The sequence below is a fragment of the Bufo bufo genome, chromosome 10 (assembly GCF_905171765.1).
Source record: "Bufo bufo chromosome 10, aBufBuf1.1, whole genome shotgun sequence".
In the NCBI taxonomy this organism is placed as follows: domain Eukaryota; kingdom Metazoa; phylum Chordata; class Amphibia; order Anura; family Bufonidae; genus Bufo; species Bufo bufo.
Genome location: NC_053398.1, coordinates 23181210 through 23198713, shown reverse-complemented (window position 1 = coordinate 23198713; position 17504 = coordinate 23181210). Strand labels below are relative to the sequence as shown.

Below are 17504 nucleotides of genomic sequence, written 5' to 3'. Positions count from 1 at the left end.
ACTAAAATGCAGTTTTTTTAGAGATTCAGGCAGGACAAAGTAAAAGCAGATGGTCGGAGTAGAGATAAGGCAAACATGAGGCAGGTAGGCTGGGGACTTGGATGGGGCACAGACAGGGTAGACAGACTGGGTTAACTCAAACCAGAACTGAACTTGGAGTTGAAAATGCAGGAGTACAGAGACAGGAAGGCAGACACTTCAAACAAGGCAGGAAGGAGATAACACACGATAAACGTAGATTGTTTTAGCACTAGTATCAGAAGAGCTTTGCTGGTCACCAGGGAAGCTAAAGCTAAGGCACCCTCCTGCTGGAGAGGGTGCTGGGAAAGGATTTGGGATGTCCGGCATACACATCCACTGATGAATATTTCCCAAAAATGAGGCAGCACTCCAAAATGGTGAAAAATGGTGACCCAGTTTATTCCCAAAGTTTGACAAAGGTCTCATTGTGTGGGCTGAAACGTTGCCTTGGGAATAAACTGGGTCACCATTTTTCACCATTTTGAAGTGCTGCCTCATTTTTTGGAGATAATCTTTCTATCTATCTCTATGCCTCCTACTGTCTCCAGGGCCGGCGCCACCTGTAAGGCGACCTTGGCAGCCGCCTAGGGCGCAATTTAGCAGGGGGGGGGGGGGGGGAACCGTCCGGTTTAAAAAAAAAAAGTTTGTTAAGTGGCCGGCGGCGCCCCTCATGCTGCGCCGCCGTTCTAGTAAGCACCGGCCCGCAACTAACTATAGGCAGGACTGTGGACACGTGTCACATGGAGATGAGCGCTTCCATTGTAGAAGCGCTCATCTCCAGTCATCTGTATCGCCTTCCTCAGGACAGCGATACAGATGGCTGTGCAGCAGGGCAGGGGAGGGAGAGGTGTGTCCCTTCCCCTTCCTCTGATAGGCTGCAGGCACTACGCCGGCAGCCTATCAGAGGCCGGCGCAGGCGGCGCGATGACGCCATCGCGCCGCCTGCGCCGTACAGCGCGGGACACAGGCCGGAAGAGGCTTGCATCGCATCGCTGACATGGAGGTAAGTATCAGTGTTTTTTTGTTGTTGTTGTTGTCAATACTGGTGGCTACTGGGCTGGCACATGATCGGGGGGGCCTATGGCTACTGGGACATGATAGGGATAGGGGGGGCCCTATGGCTACTGGGACATGATAGGCGGGGCCCTATGGCTACTGGGACATGATAGGGGGGGCCCTATAGCTACTGCACATGATAGGGGGCCCTATGGCTACTGGCACGTGATGGGGGGCCCTATGGCTACTGGCACATATTGATGGGGGGGTCTGAGGCTACTGGCACATGATAGGGGGGCCCTATGGCTACTGGCACATGATAGGGGTGGCCCTATGGCTACTGGCACATGATAGGGGGGGCCCTATGGCTACTGGCACATGATAGGGGGGGCCTATGGCTACAGGCACATGTTAGGGGGGGCCTATGGCTACTGGCACATGATATAGGGGGGGGGCTCTGGCTACTGGCACATGATATAGGGGGGGCTCTGGCTACTGGCACATGATATAGGGGGGCTCTGGCTACTGGCACATGATATGGGGGGGCTCTTGTTACTGACACATGATGGTGGGGGGGATATTATTACTGGCACATGATTGGGGGGCATTTATGAGGGCACATTTTACTGGCACATTATTGGGGGACATCTATGGGAGCACTTATTACTGACACATTGGGGGACATCTATGGGAGCACTTATTACTGACACATTGGGGGACATCTATGGGAGCACTTATTACTGACACATTGGGGGACATCTATGGGAGCACTTATTACTGACACATTGGGGGACATCTATGGGAGCACTTATTACTGACACATTGGGGGCACTTCTTACTGGCACATTATTGGTGGGCACTATAGGGGCATCTACTGAGGCCACAAAGAACGGCTATTTTATATGGGGGCTCTGTATAGGGGCATTTTATACTGGGACACATTATGATGGGTACTATGGGGAAGGTGGGAGAGGAGTACTATGGGGTCATCTACGGGGGCACTGAGAAGGGGTATTTTATACTTACAAATTATGGGGGACACTGAGGGCATCTTCTGGGGCACTATATAGGGGTATTTTATACTGGCACATTATGGGGGCACTATGGGGACATTAGCTCAACTAGGGGCATTACAAGGGGGTATTTTTTGCACTGTCACATTATAAGGAGAATTATTTCTAGTGGGGGGGGGCATTATGGTGGGCTTTATTACTCCTTATGGTATGACCCCCTAGTAGCAGCACCAGCCTCCCCCTGCTCTGCTATCCCTCTGCCCCTTCTCCAAATCCTTATTATGAAATCTTTGTCATTAGGATAAAACACATCAGCTCCGCCGAGCACCCGGCCAAAGTGTTGAAGTGGTGTCCGAGATCCCCAAGGGCCAAGCCAAGTAATTGTAAGTTTTCATATGAAATATGTTTATGTTATACACATATAGCCTACACTGTGCCACACAATATACAGTTTCTTCTGTAAAAGTCATCAAGTGTCATTGGAGGGGAGGCCTTATTGTTTTTCGCCCCAGGCTTGTTTCTTTAGCTATGGCTTAAGTCATGGTAGTTATTCTCCACCATTCTTAATTTAAATGCTGAGAAAGGGGTGGAACATATGTGATGTCATGATATTGGCAGATCATCTGATAAGGGGGGGGGGGGGGGGCGGCAATTTTTATCTTGCCTACGGCGGCAAAAATCCTTGCACCGGCCCTGACTGTATCTATCATTTATCTATAACTATTCCTTATACTGTATCTATTATCTATCATCTATATATAACTATTCACTATATCTATCTATCTCTGTATATCCATTAAGCTACTTTCACACTAGCGTTAATATTTTCCAGTATTGAGATCCGTCAATTCATTGTCAATGGGGACAAAACGTAACTGAACAGAACGGTGCGCTCCAAAACGCATTCCGTTCCGTTTTCATACTGGAGAGCAAACCGCAGCATGCTACGGTTTGCTTTCCGTCTGGGATGCGGAGCAAGACGGATCCGTCATGACCCACAATGGAAGTCAATGGAGAAGGATCCGTTTTCTCTGACACAATCTGACACAATAGAAAACGGATCCGTCCCCCATTGACTTTCAATGGAGTTCATGACGGATCCGTCTTGGGTATGTTAAAGATAATACAACCGGATCGGTTCATAACAGATGCAGACGGTTGTATTATCGGAACTCATGTAAACAAAAAAATGTTGATGTCCTTCAGTCAAGGCAGAACAGGACACATATAGGATGAAAGTGGGATTTGGTGAATAGATTTCTGTGATTCTTTACTGTAACTTTTTAGAATAAAGAATGAATCATAACAGATAGAAGATTTAACCTTTCAACACAGAAATAATGATGCTGAAGAAATGAGCTTTTGATTATTGTCTCATTTTATCCTTCAGTAGAAAAGCACTTTGCTTTGCATTGTCCTCCGGTTTCTAAGGCAGTGACTTCTTTATGTGGAAAAAATAGTCTGTGCATTGTGTTAATTCTTAAATATCTGATTCTTTGTTTCCTAGGATAATGTTGACCTTGGTGACTTGATGTTCTCTCTCTGCTACCTCCCCACTGCTGGAAGACTTACCATCACTATCATAAAGGCAAGAAACCTTAAGGCGATGGATATCACAGGGGCTTCTGGTGAGTGACCATGGGGAGGAAGGGAAAACTGTAGTTGTTTTTTGGTGGAAATACAAATACTTAAATATTGGTTCCATAAATTATTGATTCTGATGGAACAGTTTTTAGAAATAGTTTGGGGATAATCAAATCTATATTGTTGGCTGTCGGAAAGTTGAGGAGCAATTCCAGCCTATTGCCTCTGAATCAACATTGCATATTGCACAAGATTGTGTGGTATCTGTAGTGGCTTATACTGGAACTTCTTAAGTTCAGGACCCTGTAGATCCACAAATTGGCAATGATAAGGGACAGTTAATCTATTTCACATGCATGCTTTCCACAAATGGACCTCTGCCCTGGCAGAAGACCTACATAGACAAGGATTTTCTTGAATTTGGCATCTTATCTCATAGACCTTGCTCTACTAGTAGCCATCTGTTACCAATGTTACCTCCATATCTTTTGACACTTTTTTTAAATGAATTATCCCATGACAAATCAAAAAAATTAAAATCAGACATCATATAGTACATGGCAATCTCTTTCTACCAAAGCTAGAACCAGCCCTGTACCTCACATGGATCCAGAAATCTCCCCGTTCATTGCTCTGCTAGATTTTTATCAAGCTGGCAGCTCGGGGGAGTGTCTTTTCTGCTGCAGCTAAGGGGGAGTGTCTCAGCTCTCCCTATCACAGCTCAGGAAGCGTGTCTCAGCTCTCCTTATCACAGCTCAGGAGGCGTGTCTCAGCTCTCCCTATCACAGCTCAGGAGGCATTTGTAGGAGGAAACTGAGCCTGTGCGGCCATCTCAGTGAGCCAGACAAAGGAATAAGAAAAAAAACAGCAGGTGGCGCTATACAAATACATTTTATTGAATAATTCAATTACTATACCATATTTTTAATTACATGCAATTACAATGCTATTTCAGATCCAGGTGCTGGTTTGGAAACTGTAGAATATTATTTGTGGGACAACCCCTTTATTGGCTACTTAAAGCCCACCTGTCTCGGTGGGGAGTGGGGGAAACTCCCCACCGTACGATGTCACCACGTACTAGGCTGTAGGCAAGGAAAAGGGAGCTGGTCACCTCCTAAAGCTTCCCTAAAATTGCCCTAGACTCCTGGCTGTATGAGCCGCCTTCAAAGGTAAGGGGGCTCATACCCACGAACCTAAAGGTCTAGGAATCCCTGCATCGCCCTCAACATAGTGACAGGGCAGAGACCTCCTGTTCATCCATCACCACGGATGAAAGGCGTCTCCAACTGCCCAGTAGCAGACAGGGAGAAAGACAATGCAGCAACTGCACGGCAGGTAAGAACACAATGTAACAACGGAACATCAAACACTTACCTGCCGCAGCAGAGATGGAATAACCACACAACAACAACCTGGACCCCCATGCGGACACCGAAGCAAGGTGGCTCCAGGCAAGGCTGCTAATGTCTTTAGGTTCAGAAGATGAACAGGGGGAATGTCTAGCAAACATGCTGGACACAACATCAACAGACCAGACATGTAACAACGCACAAGACATAACAACCAAATCACAAATCAAACCCACACCAAACATAGACAGATAAGGATGGGTGGAGACATGGAGAAGACATAGGGATGACATTGCTAAAAGACCTTGATGTCTAACAAGGTGGCCCTCAATGACTGGGCAGATGGAATAGCCACAGAAAGGAACATAGCTTCCAGGCCAAAGCAAGGCTAGAGCACAACTAACCTCCATGCAACAGGCCTAGGATAAATAGCTCCAAGAGACCACACCCTGATCCACACCAAGTCAGGAAATTAACCCCACACTCACCAAACAGCAGGAAGAATCACCTAAGGGGAAGTGCACGTGCAAACCGAAAACTACTCGTTGCCCCCGGCAACCAGTCTGCACGGCAACCGCGTCATGGTCAAACAATACGACCGCCAGACAAATTAGAACTCTTAACAGTACTTGTAAGCGATTTATGAGCTCTCATAAATGGAACCTTTCCCATTGAGCATGATGTCTATTCTGTTGGCAGCAAATCATAATGCAGGAGGAATTGTGTAGATTGGTAGATAGTTTTGTGGAAAAAGCTTCAGTATAAATTGTACTTTATTCATTACGTTTCCTTCTGATTTTAGGAGTCCAGTGGCCTGTCCTACCTAATGGCTGACAGCCTTACCCTGCCTGTCAATCACTGGGTAGGATCACTCACTGGACTCCTGAGAAGGGAGCTAAAAGCATCAATAAAGTTGGGTGCAAGCCTCAAAGGTTGGAGCAAAATTCTCTAGTATAATCCAAAAACGAGTAACATTCCAAGGTAAATCACCTCCTAAAGCTTCCCTAAAATTGCCATAGACTCCTGGCTGTATGAGCCGCCTTCAAAGGTAAGGGGGCTCATAAACACGAACCTAAAGGTCTAGTAATCCCTGCATCGCCCTCAACATAGTGACACCATGGATGAAAGGCGTCTCCAACGGCCCAGTAGCAGACAGAGCTACTCAGCTCCCCCTAGTGGTGACTGCAGGCAGCCTCAGTTTTATCATTCAATTCTAAATCTAGGCAGAAAATTTTGAGCTCTGTGTCACATGAGGGAAACATCATCTGCTATAACTATATATTAATAAATTGCAAAGAAAAAGGGGGTCAGTCAGCACATCCCAATGCGCAGGGGCACGTTGCTATAGCTAAAAACAACACTGTAAAACAAAACATGCAATGCAACAGCTCTCTGCAAAACCAAATAAAGTACAAAAATGCATAATAATTGCAAATGCTATACTTATAAATTAGAGATGCTTGGCAAATCATTTTGTACAAAATTATTTGAGCCCGTCTGCCGCACGTCAAGGCGATCTCTGTAAGACGGGTTCCTAACACTAAAATTAGTGTGAGTATATAGCTTGGCCTGCTCTCCCTCATTCACTGGAAGCCATTTGGCCCAGGAGAGATATAGTTGTGGACTCTCATTGCATTCTTTGGTGGCCATTTGGCACCAGGAGTGGTGTGGCATTTTTGTACTTTATTTGGTTTGCAGAGAGCTGTTGCATTGCATAGAACTAGTGTGGTCCATGCAATCTACATAGAACTAAGGTGGTTCATGCAATCCACATAGAACTAGTGTGGTCCATGCAATCTACATAGAACTAGTGTGGTCCATGCAATCTACATAGAACTAGTGTGGTCCATGCAATCTACATTGAACTAGTGTGGTCCATGCAATCCACATAGAACTAGTGTGGTCCATGCACTCTACATAGAACTAAGGTGGTTTATGCCCTCTACATAGAACTAAGGTGGTTCAGGCAATCCCCATAGAACTAGTGTGGTCCATGCAATCTACATAGAACTAAGGTGGTTCGTGCAATCCACATAGAACTAGTGTGGTCTATGCAATCTACATAGAACTAGTGTGGTCCATGCAATCTACATAGAACTAGTGTGGTCCATGCAATCTGCATAGAACTAATGTGGTTCAGGCGCTCTACATAGAACTAAGGTGGTTCAGGCACTCTACATAGAACTAAGGTGGGTCAGGCGCTCTACATAGAACTAAGGTGGTCCATGCGCTCTACATAGAACTAAGGTGGGTCAGGCGCTCTACATAGAACTAAGGTGGTTCAGGCACTCTACATAGAACTAAGGTGGTCCATGCACTCTACATAGAACTAAGGTGGGTCAGGCGCTCTACATAGAACTAAGGTGGTTCAGGCACTCTACATAGAACTAAGGTGGGTCAGGCGCTCTACATAGAACTAAGGTGGTCCATGCGCTCTACATAGAACTAAGGTGGTTTATGCCCTCTACATAGAACTAAGGTGGGTCAGGCACTCTACATAGAACTAATGTGGGTCAGGCACTCTACATAGAACTAAGGTGGTTTATGCCCTCTACATAGAACTAAGGTGGTTCAGGCACTCTAAATAGAACTAATGTGGGTCAGGTGCTCTACATAGAACTAAGGTGGTTCAGGCGCTCTACATAGAACTAATGTGGGTTAGGCGCTCTACAGTGCTCTAAGGTGGTTCAGGTGCTCTATCTACAAACTACAATTCTTATTCATGGAATGGAGAGAGGATTGCACTATATGTACAGTGTAACTACATTGTCACTGTATAACAAGATATAAAAGAATAGTCATTTGCATACCAAGGGCTAAGACCTACAGAATTTATCCTTGTACTGTTATTAGCACCAGTGGAGATTTCCCTGGAGATGACACTACTAATAATGCTAAACTAGATAATGGACTAAATCCAGTAAATGGACACCCAGACTGCTGATCTCATGTGAGGAGCTCCAACACTAAAGTTTGTCTAGCCACACATAGCAACTCTCCTCTCTGTCTAATAGTGGGAGTCTCAAGTGGCCTAGAAGACCATATCATAAGATGACCTTGTAACATTCCCCATCTTGTTTTGAGATGTCTCAGTAGAGCAAAAAGGGGTCACATGAGGCGCACATTTTCTGTGCTCTGTGTGCCTACACACTGCATTCACATAAACCATGAAGATGTTTAGATAACTGTTTCCTCCATAGGGTCACTGGAAGGAAGCAGCTAACATCAAAATTAGCCCTCACATCATACATGAATTGAGTTCAGCTCTGACATCATACATGAATTGAGTTCAGCTCTGACATCATATATGAATTGAGTTCAGCTCTGACATCATATATGAATTAACTGTCCCACCTAAGAATCTCTTTAAACTTTCATAAGACATTGTGCAGATGTTATTAAATTAGCACTGGAACTATAACTAGTCTGAAAACCCTCATATTCCTTAATAATAATAATATGCTTTATAGGCATAATCATGTAAACACCGGTCTCTGAATTTCATTCATTTGTATTAATTTTAGGTTTTATGTCTCTAATTCTTTTTGATAAGATTTCTTAACCAATGTCCTTAAAGGGAATGTGAAAGAATTTTTGATGATATTGTTTTTAATTTTCCATGTATTCCATATATATTGAAACTAAAAAGATAAAATCTTGCAGTTTTTGCACTGGCCACTATGTCATTCTAATCCTGCCTGTAATGATATCACCTCTGCAGTGGCGTACATAGAGAAGTAAGGGCCCTATAGCTAAGATCAAACCAGGCCCCCCACACAGGACAGAAGGGTTACTGCCTAAACCCTTTTCAGTGACCCTTGGGCCATTTTTCCACTGCCCCATTTGCTAAAAGTAGTTCCTTTAGGGTCCATTCACACGACCGTGTGTGTTTTGCGGATCCACGGATCCGTGGATCCGCAAAACTCGGACATCGTCGATGTGCGTTCTGCATTTTGCGGACCGCTCATCGCCGGCACTTAATAGAAAATGCCTATTCTTGTCCGCAATTGCGGACAAGAATAGGACATGTTCTATTTTTTTCGCGATCGGAATTGCGGACCCGGAAGTGCGGATCTGCAAATTCCGGATCCGGGCAGCACATCGTGTTGCCCCATTGAAATGAATGGGTCCGCAATTCCGTTCCGCAAAATGCGGAACGAAATTGCGGACGTGTGAATGGTCCCTTAGTGGGTAGAGTCCTGACTAAGTAGAAGAGGGGATGATCCCAACTGGGCCCCCTTTTGCCCTGGGCCCCATAGCAGTCACATGGTCTGCCACTATGGTAGTTACGCCCCTGCACCTCTGTGTACAGATAAGACAGGATCCTCCATTCACAATAGGTGATATCACAGCTTATCTACTCCCTCCTGACCGCTGCACAGGTCACAGAGCATGCCTCGAAAGTCAATATCCATATAAGTCAATGAGGTCCCCTCCTGACCATTGTGTCTATGGCCCATGGGGCTGCCATAAAGAAATTTTCCTAATGCTTTCTAAATGCTGTTAAGAACAGCTTAGGCAAGATGGCCGCCCCCATAATCATGTTCAGAGAGTAGAATAAAAAAAATCTACAATCAGAAAAAAAAAACAGATTAAAAAAAACGAGATGTGTTACTATCTGGTTTTAACTGGCAGATAACATTTTTGGTGACACTTTTCTTTTAAGGATGTGAAAATAAAGTTACGGCAAATGACTCAACCTATCGCCTGTACACAGGATGGCGGCAAGTGTCTGATCGCTGGGAGTCCAACCGCTGGAATACATTGACAGGACTCATGAGTTCCAGGATTACAAACTACGAACAAAGCCTGTGTAAAGCCTGATGCTGTAGTCATTTGTTACTCCAGTGCATCTTCTCACCTGGATTGCTGACTAGGGATGAGCGAATCGACGTTGGATGAAACATCGGAAGTCGAGTCGCATAAAACTTTGTTTCAATACTGTACGGAGAGAGCGCTCCGTACAGTATTAGAATGTATTGGCTCCGATGAGCCGAAGTTATCACTTATAACTTCAGAAATTGATATATATTGTAAAAAAACATTTCCCGAACTCGGGTTCGGTTCCAATCTACCACTTGGAACCGAATCTGAGTTCAGGAAGTCAATTCTAATACTGTACGGAGCGCTCTCTCCGTACAGTATTGAAACAAAGTTTTATGCGAATCGACTTCCGATGTTTCATCCGAAGTCGATTCGCTCATCCCTATTGCTGACCTAACAGCTGTAGGAGAGAGGACAGATTGAAAGGTGTAACACAACGGCAGCATCAGACTACACAAGGATTGTTTGTAGTCTGTAACCATGGATACACATGTATACACAAAATGATAGAATATTCTTCTTAAGGTTATATATACATTTTTGTTTTTTACAATGTCTTCCTTTTTAAAATGGCGAGTCCTTTCCTAACTGACAACCAACCTGTCTCTGACTGGTCCAACATTCTAATGTATTTCCCTAGACACTCAGATTTCTGCTCAAGTGAGGTCTTCTTCTTGAAGGAACTTCTGATGATTGTGGTCAGAGCAAGTTTTTCCAGATTTCTATCTGGTCATAGTAACATAGGGGGTCATTTATCAAACTGGTGTAAAGTAGAACTGGCTTAGTTGCTCATGGCAACCAATCAGATTCCACCATTGATTTTTGACAGCTCCTTTGGAAAACTGGCAGTTAAGCCAGTTCTACTTTACACCAGTTTGATAAATGACCCCAATAGTTCTTAAGGTTGAAAAAAGACATCTGTTCATCCAGGTCGGACTGTTTTCCTGCAAGTTGATCCAGAGGAAGGGGAAAAAACCTCATAAGGTAGAAGCCAATTTTCCTCATTTTAGCCGAAAAATTCCTTCCCGACCCCTCTCTAGCAGCTATAGCCTGTAATATTCTTACACTCCAGAAATACATCCAGGCCCCTCCTGGACTCTTTTAGTGAGTTCACCATCACCACCTCCTTAGGCAGAGAGTTCCATAGTCTCACTGCTCTTACCGTAAAGAATCCTCTTCTATGTTTGTGTAGAAAACCAACTGATTTAATATCAATTATCTATAAATGACATGGTAAACAGACAGTCATAGTTAGGCTACTTTCACACTAGCGGTTTTCTTTTCCGGCATTGAATTCCGTCACAGGGGCTCTATACCGGAAAAGAACTGATCAGGCATATCCCCATGCATTCTGAATGGAGAGTAATCCGTTCAGGATGCATCAGGATGTCTTCAGTTCAGTCATTTTGACTGATCAGGCAAAAGAGAAAACCGCAGCATGCTACGGTTTTATCTCCGGCGAAAAAAAAATTGAAGACTTGCCTGAACGCCGGATCCGGCATTTTTTCCCATAGGAATGAATTAGCGCCGGATCCGGCATTCAGAATACCGGAATGCCGGATCCGTCGCTCCGGCATGCGCATATCGGTAAAAATGTGAAAAAATGTACAAGACGGATCCGTCGGTCCGCATGACAAGCGGAGAGACGGATCCGTCCTTGCAATGCATTTGTGAGACGGATCCGCACCCGGATCCGTCTCACAAATGCTTTCAGTCAGCGGCAAATTTGCGGATCCGGCGGGCAGTTCCGACGACGGTACTGCCCGCCGGATCACACTGCCGCAAGTGTGAAAGTAGCCTAAGACAGATAGAAAATATATTAGATAGACAGGCAGATAGATAGATAGATAGATAGATATGAGATACAGTAGATGAATAAAGATGGATAATAGATAGATACCATATGATAGGATGTGATGATTATAATGTAGGATGGAATTATAAGGTTAAGAATGATTTCATGTGATGCTATGGAGCAGTCAGTTGTGGACACATCATGGAGAACATGTCCATGGATAGCCCCCCTCATAGCGGTTACTGCGCTGTCCGTGACTAACAGCATTTATCTCTCCTTCTAATAGATCCCTACGTGAAGGTGTCAATAATGTGTGAAGGGAGGCGGCTGAAGAAAAGAAAAACATCTACCAAGAGGAACACATTAAACCCTGTTTATAATGAAGCCATAGTATTTGATGTCCCGCCAGAAAATATCGATCAGATCAGTTTGTCAATAGCAGTGATGGATTACGACCGGTGAGCTATCCCAATGAATTCTATTCCCAATACTCCTGGTAACGGACGGTGCAGCTGCCGGCACGCGGTTAGGTTTTTGACTATGATAACCCAGCTTCACCTTCTATACGTTGCCTGTAGATATTGCGCTGCAGGTCCCCAAGTGAATTGAGTAAGGTTCACACTAGTCAATATATACATTGTGTAGGACCGTGCGCTGCTTCTCAATTGTCAGGAAGGATTCCTCCTATATTCAAGTCACGGGTTTATTGCAGACCCAGGAAAAGGAACATCAATCTTCACACGAGACACTGTCCCACTGGGTAAGTTGCTCTGTGAAGTATCCGAAAGGCGCATAAATAGTGGAGCACCATCGACAGAGTCGCATATAAAAGGTTTTATTTTTTATTCTCACAAACGTGATAGAGTTAAAAGCATATCAGCAATAGAGTCGCCCTCGTATTCCTGCCCGACCCGGGTTTCGCTCACGCTTCGTCAGGGGCGAATACTCCACCTACTTTAGGGGCTGTGGGGATATGGTTTTGAAGATATAAAAAGACAGCCCCTAAAGTAGGTGGAGTATTCGCCCCTGACGAAGCGTGATCTGGTTTTCTGGTCTAAACTATCACCCCACGCAGTAGCAAAGTTCTGCTTACAGCTTCATTGTCCACCATTGGGCTGCATCGGGTATTGCACCACCTTCACTTAATAAGCTACATGGTGTCCACTTTGTAACAACCATACTGTGTAAATGTCTTATGGATGTGAATTGTTTCAATGTATTTCATGCAGAAAAAACATTATTTAACATTTTCACAGTGTAGGTCACAATGAGGTCATTGGGGTATGTCAAGTAGGCAACGGCGCAGAGAGCTTGGGTCGGGAGCATTGGAGTGAAATGCTATCATATCCAAGAAAGCCCATCGCCCACTGGCATCCACTTGTTGAGGTAAGATTGACACCGGCCTAACATCTCTTTATTCTTTTCTGATTCTTTTCATTTCCTTATGTGATATTTGTTATGTACCTACATGTATTATGAGAAAAGCTGAATTCCTTATGCAGGGATTTTCCAACATGCCGCCCTCGTGGGCACAGACGCAGCGGGCATTAAAGTAATTCCTGGCGCGTTAACACACAAGCTTGTAGCACTGGTTTAGATTGACAATGTGGAAAGTTTCTAAAGCTTAAAGACTAACTAAACTTTTGATAACATTTTTATTAAAATGTCCTTACTGCCCTAATAACAGTTTTTGTAATATACTTTATTAATGTGTTTTTTTATTTTTTTAATACACTTACCCCCCCCCCCCCCCAAAGCGCAACCTTTTCCCGTGCACTTAAAATTGACTTTTCTGTAGTAATAATAATAATAAAAATGTATTTATATAGCGCCACCATATTCCGCAGCACTTTACAAATTCACTTACAAATGACTTCCCAGCGGTGTACGGAGTACGGAGTTGACAGTTTCTCAATGGGGCCGCAGGGCAAAGTGCACTCAGAGGTTTAATAACTCCTGGCATAGCACATGCGTGAGAAAACACATTTGAATGGAGCAGCGGTCGCACATGCTCAACCACCATTCCTTTCAGTCTCCTTGCTGTGGTCGTCCAGTGACCGGTGGCGGTCTCAGGGGTCGGACCCCTTCATCAGCTCTTCAGTGAATAGATAATAACGTGCGTGGCTGGAATGTCACTTGAAAGGGCATCTGTCAGCAGTTTTGTACCTATGACACTGGCTGACCTGTTACATGTGCACTTGGCAGCTGAAGACATCTGTGTTGGTCCCATGATCATATGTATCCGCATTACTGAGAAAAATGATGTTTTACTATATGCAAATGAGCCACTAGGAGCAACGGGGGCGTTACCATTACACCTAGAGGCTCTGCTCTCTCTGCAACTGTCGCCTTCTCTCCACTTTGATAGACAAGGATCTTGTGATCACACCTGGCCCTGTCAATCAAAGTGCAGAGGGTGCGGCAGTTGCAGAGAGAGCAGAGCCTCTAGGTGTAATGGTAACGCCCCCGTTGCTCCTAGAGGCTCATTTGCATATCATAAAACATCATTTTTCTCAGCAATCCGGGCACATATGAACATGGGACCAACACAGATGCCTTCAGCTGCCAAGCGCACATGTAACAGGTCAGCCAGTGTCATAGGTGCAAAACTGCTGACAGATGCCCTTTAAGGGGTTTTGCTAACCCATATTTATAAATCAGCTAAAGGACAAAAAACAGCTGTACTTACCTTTCAAACCCCGTTGCACCCATACCAATGAAGACCGAAGCCTTGCCAGTCTTTGTTCTCTGCAATGACATGTCCACGCTGCAGTCAACCACTTACCCCACTGGTAACACCAGTGAAGTCAAGATGTCAAATGTTTTTAACCATATTCAACTAATTCAACTTTTTAATTTGACGGTTCTGGAAAACCCCTTTAAATATATACCGGTACCTAGAGTAGATTCGATGTGGTGCAGGCTAGTAAACCATGAAACACATCCCACGCATTTCAGATGGAAATAAATGAAAACAAAAACCAAGGTGTCTGAGAGTGAATCACTTTCACAGCCTTTGATTAGGTACAGATTCTGTTTATTGTGCAGAAGTGATAACAGGATCTGTTTCTACAATGTAACATACTCTCCGCAGCTATTTCAGTAGACTGTTACTTGGTGTTCTTTTTCTTTTTTAAGAAAAATAGACTCCAACTTTTTCCATCTATTCAGCTTGCAAGAGAATGATAAATGTCAGAGTCTGCTCAGCAAAGCATGGAAGCTCTACGTGCCACTGTATGGTGCTTCTGTATGGCACATTTTTATGGAGATATTCGCCCAGGAGTGTATCCATGGAGGGTCTTTTCTGTTTCAATAGTTTTTATTAAGTTTTTCATTTCAAACGGTTAGGCCTTATGCACACGACCGTTCCGTTTTTTGCGGCCCGCAAACCGCGGATCCGCAAAAAACGGAAGCCGCCCGCGTGCCTTCCACAATTTGCGGAACGGGCGGCCCATTGTAGAAATGCCTATTCTTGTCCACAAAACGGACAAGAATAGGACATGTTCTATTTTTTTTGCGGGGCTACGGAACGGAGCAACGGAAGTGAAGTGAATGGGTCCGCATCCGAGCCGCAAAAACTGCGGCTCGGATGCGGACCAAAACAACGGCCGTGTGCATGAGGCCTTAAATAAAGTCAATTACAATTTGATCTGTTACAGTGTCAAGCAGAATACCATTATAATCAGGTAATCAAAGGAGAATATAAATTCCAATTAAATAATACAATTATTCAGAGAACATTATTTTATGTAAAGCATCATCCTATTCTTTATTGTGCTTCCATGAAGCAACCTTCTAGTTGTTGTTTGGAGCCTGCTTTGTGTGGCCAAAAAGTATTGTGTACTGTATGTAAAGTGTAGAAGATAAAATAAACTGGTAGACGAGGGTAGAGATGAAATACTGTAAACAAAAAGATACAGTGAGAAACAGAAGTATTTGAACACCCTGAGATTTTGCAAGTTCTCCCACTTACAGATCATGGAGGCATCTGAATTTCACATTGTAGGTGCATTCCCACTCTGAGAGACAGAATAAAAAATAAAAATCAGGAAATCACATTGTATGATTTTTAAAGAAATTATTTGTCTTGCACTGCTGAACATAAGTATTTGGACACCTGAGAAAATCTGTGTTAATATTTGGTCCAGAAGCCTTTGTTTGCAATTACAGAGGTCAAACGTTTCCTGTAGTTCTTGACCAGGTTTGCACACACTGCAGCAGGGATTTTGGCCCACTCCTCCACACAGATCTCCTCTAGATCTGTCAGGTTTCGGGGCTGTCGCTGAGCAACACAGAGTTTCAGCTCCCTCCAAAGATGTTCTATTGGATTTAGGTCTGGAGACTGGCTAGGCCACTCCAGAACCTTGATATGCTTCTTACGGAGCCACTCCTTGGGTATCCTGGCTGTGTGCTTCGAGTCGTTGTCATGTTGGAAGACCCAGCCACGACCCATCTTCAGTGCTCTGACTGAGGGAAGGAGGTTGTTGCTCAAAATCTCACAATACGTGGCCCCAATCATCCTCTCCTTAATACAGTGCAGTCGTCCTGTCCCCTTCGCAGAAAAGCACCCCCAAAGCATGATGTTACCACCCCCAGGCTTCACAGTAGGGATGGTGTTCTTGGGATGCAACTCATCCTTCTTTTTCCTCCAAACACGATGAGTGAAGTTTAGACCAAAAAGTTCTACTTTGGTCTCCTCTGCAGGGCCGCTGATAGAAATCATGGGGCCCCGTACAGCATACATGACGGGGCCCCCTTCAGCTCCACCCCCTGATCCCTCCTTCAGCCACACCCCTGGCCCCGCCCTTGGCCCCTCCCCAGACGCCGCCTTGAAACAACATGCAGATTTGTCTACAAGTGATATTTATGGCGCTGGGGGGTCGTCTGTGAATGGCGCTGTTATGGAGGGGATCTGTGAATGGCACTGTTATGGAGGGGATCTGTGAATGGCACTGTTATGGAGGGGATCTGTGAATGGCACTGTTATGGAGGGGATCTGTGAATGGCACTTTTATGGAGGGGATCTGTGGATGGCACTGTTATGGAGGGGATCTGTGGATGGCACTGTTATGGAGGGGATCTGTGGATGGCACTGTTATGGAGGGGATCTGTGGATGGCACTGTTATGGAGGGGATCTGTGGATGGCACTGTTATGGAGGGGATCTGTGGATGGCACTGTTATGGAGGGGATCTGTGGATGGCACTGTTATGGAGGGGATCTGTGGATGGCACTGTTATGGAGGGGATCTGTGGATGGCACTGTTATGGGGGGATCTGTGGATGGCACTGTTATGGAGGGGATCTGTGGATGGCACTGTTATGGAGAGGATCTGTGGATGGCACTGTTATAGAGGGGGATCTGTGGATGACACATACCGTATATAGCATCTTATGCTATGTGTCATCCACAGATACCCCTCCATAACAGTGCCATTCACAGATACCCTCCATAACAGTGCCATCCACAGATCCCCCCCATAACAGTCATCCACAGATCCCCCCATAACAGTGTCATCCACAGATCCCCCCCATAACAGTGTCATCCACAGATCCCCCCCATAACAGTGTCATCCACAGATCCCCCTCCATAATGGTGCCATCCACAGATCCCCCCCATAAGTGTCATCCACAGACCCCCCGGCCCCCCCCATAAGTGTCATCCACATGACAGACCCCCCCCCCATAACAGTGCCATCCACGGATCCCCCGCCCTCCCTATAACAGTGCCGTCATGACGTCATCCATATAGATCCCCCCCGCCACTCACAGTAGTATACATTAATAAATCGGTGCAGCCGTACAGGCTGCAGACAGTAACTTTAATTTTAGCACAGGCACAGCGCTCATCTCTTTACTAAAATACTACCTTACATTCAGCTCCTGCCTCCTCCCTCCACCCTCCAGTAACAAGTGCGGGC

At 45.0% G+C, this 17504-nt stretch overlaps 1 protein-coding gene across 1 annotated transcript in view; it reads left to right on the top strand.

The window, feature by feature from the left end:
• Positions 1-17504, top strand: part of SYT9 (synaptotagmin 9) — a 186859-nt gene that overhangs the window by 158709 nt on the left and 10646 nt on the right. The window contains exons 4-6 of the mRNA XM_040409265.1: positions 3538-3658; positions 11872-12043; positions 12842-12971. Of these exons, the coding sequence (XP_040265199.1) occupies positions 3538-3658; positions 11872-12043; positions 12842-12971 (423 nt within the window). The remainder of the gene's footprint in view (positions 1-3537; positions 3659-11871; positions 12044-12841; positions 12972-17504) is intronic.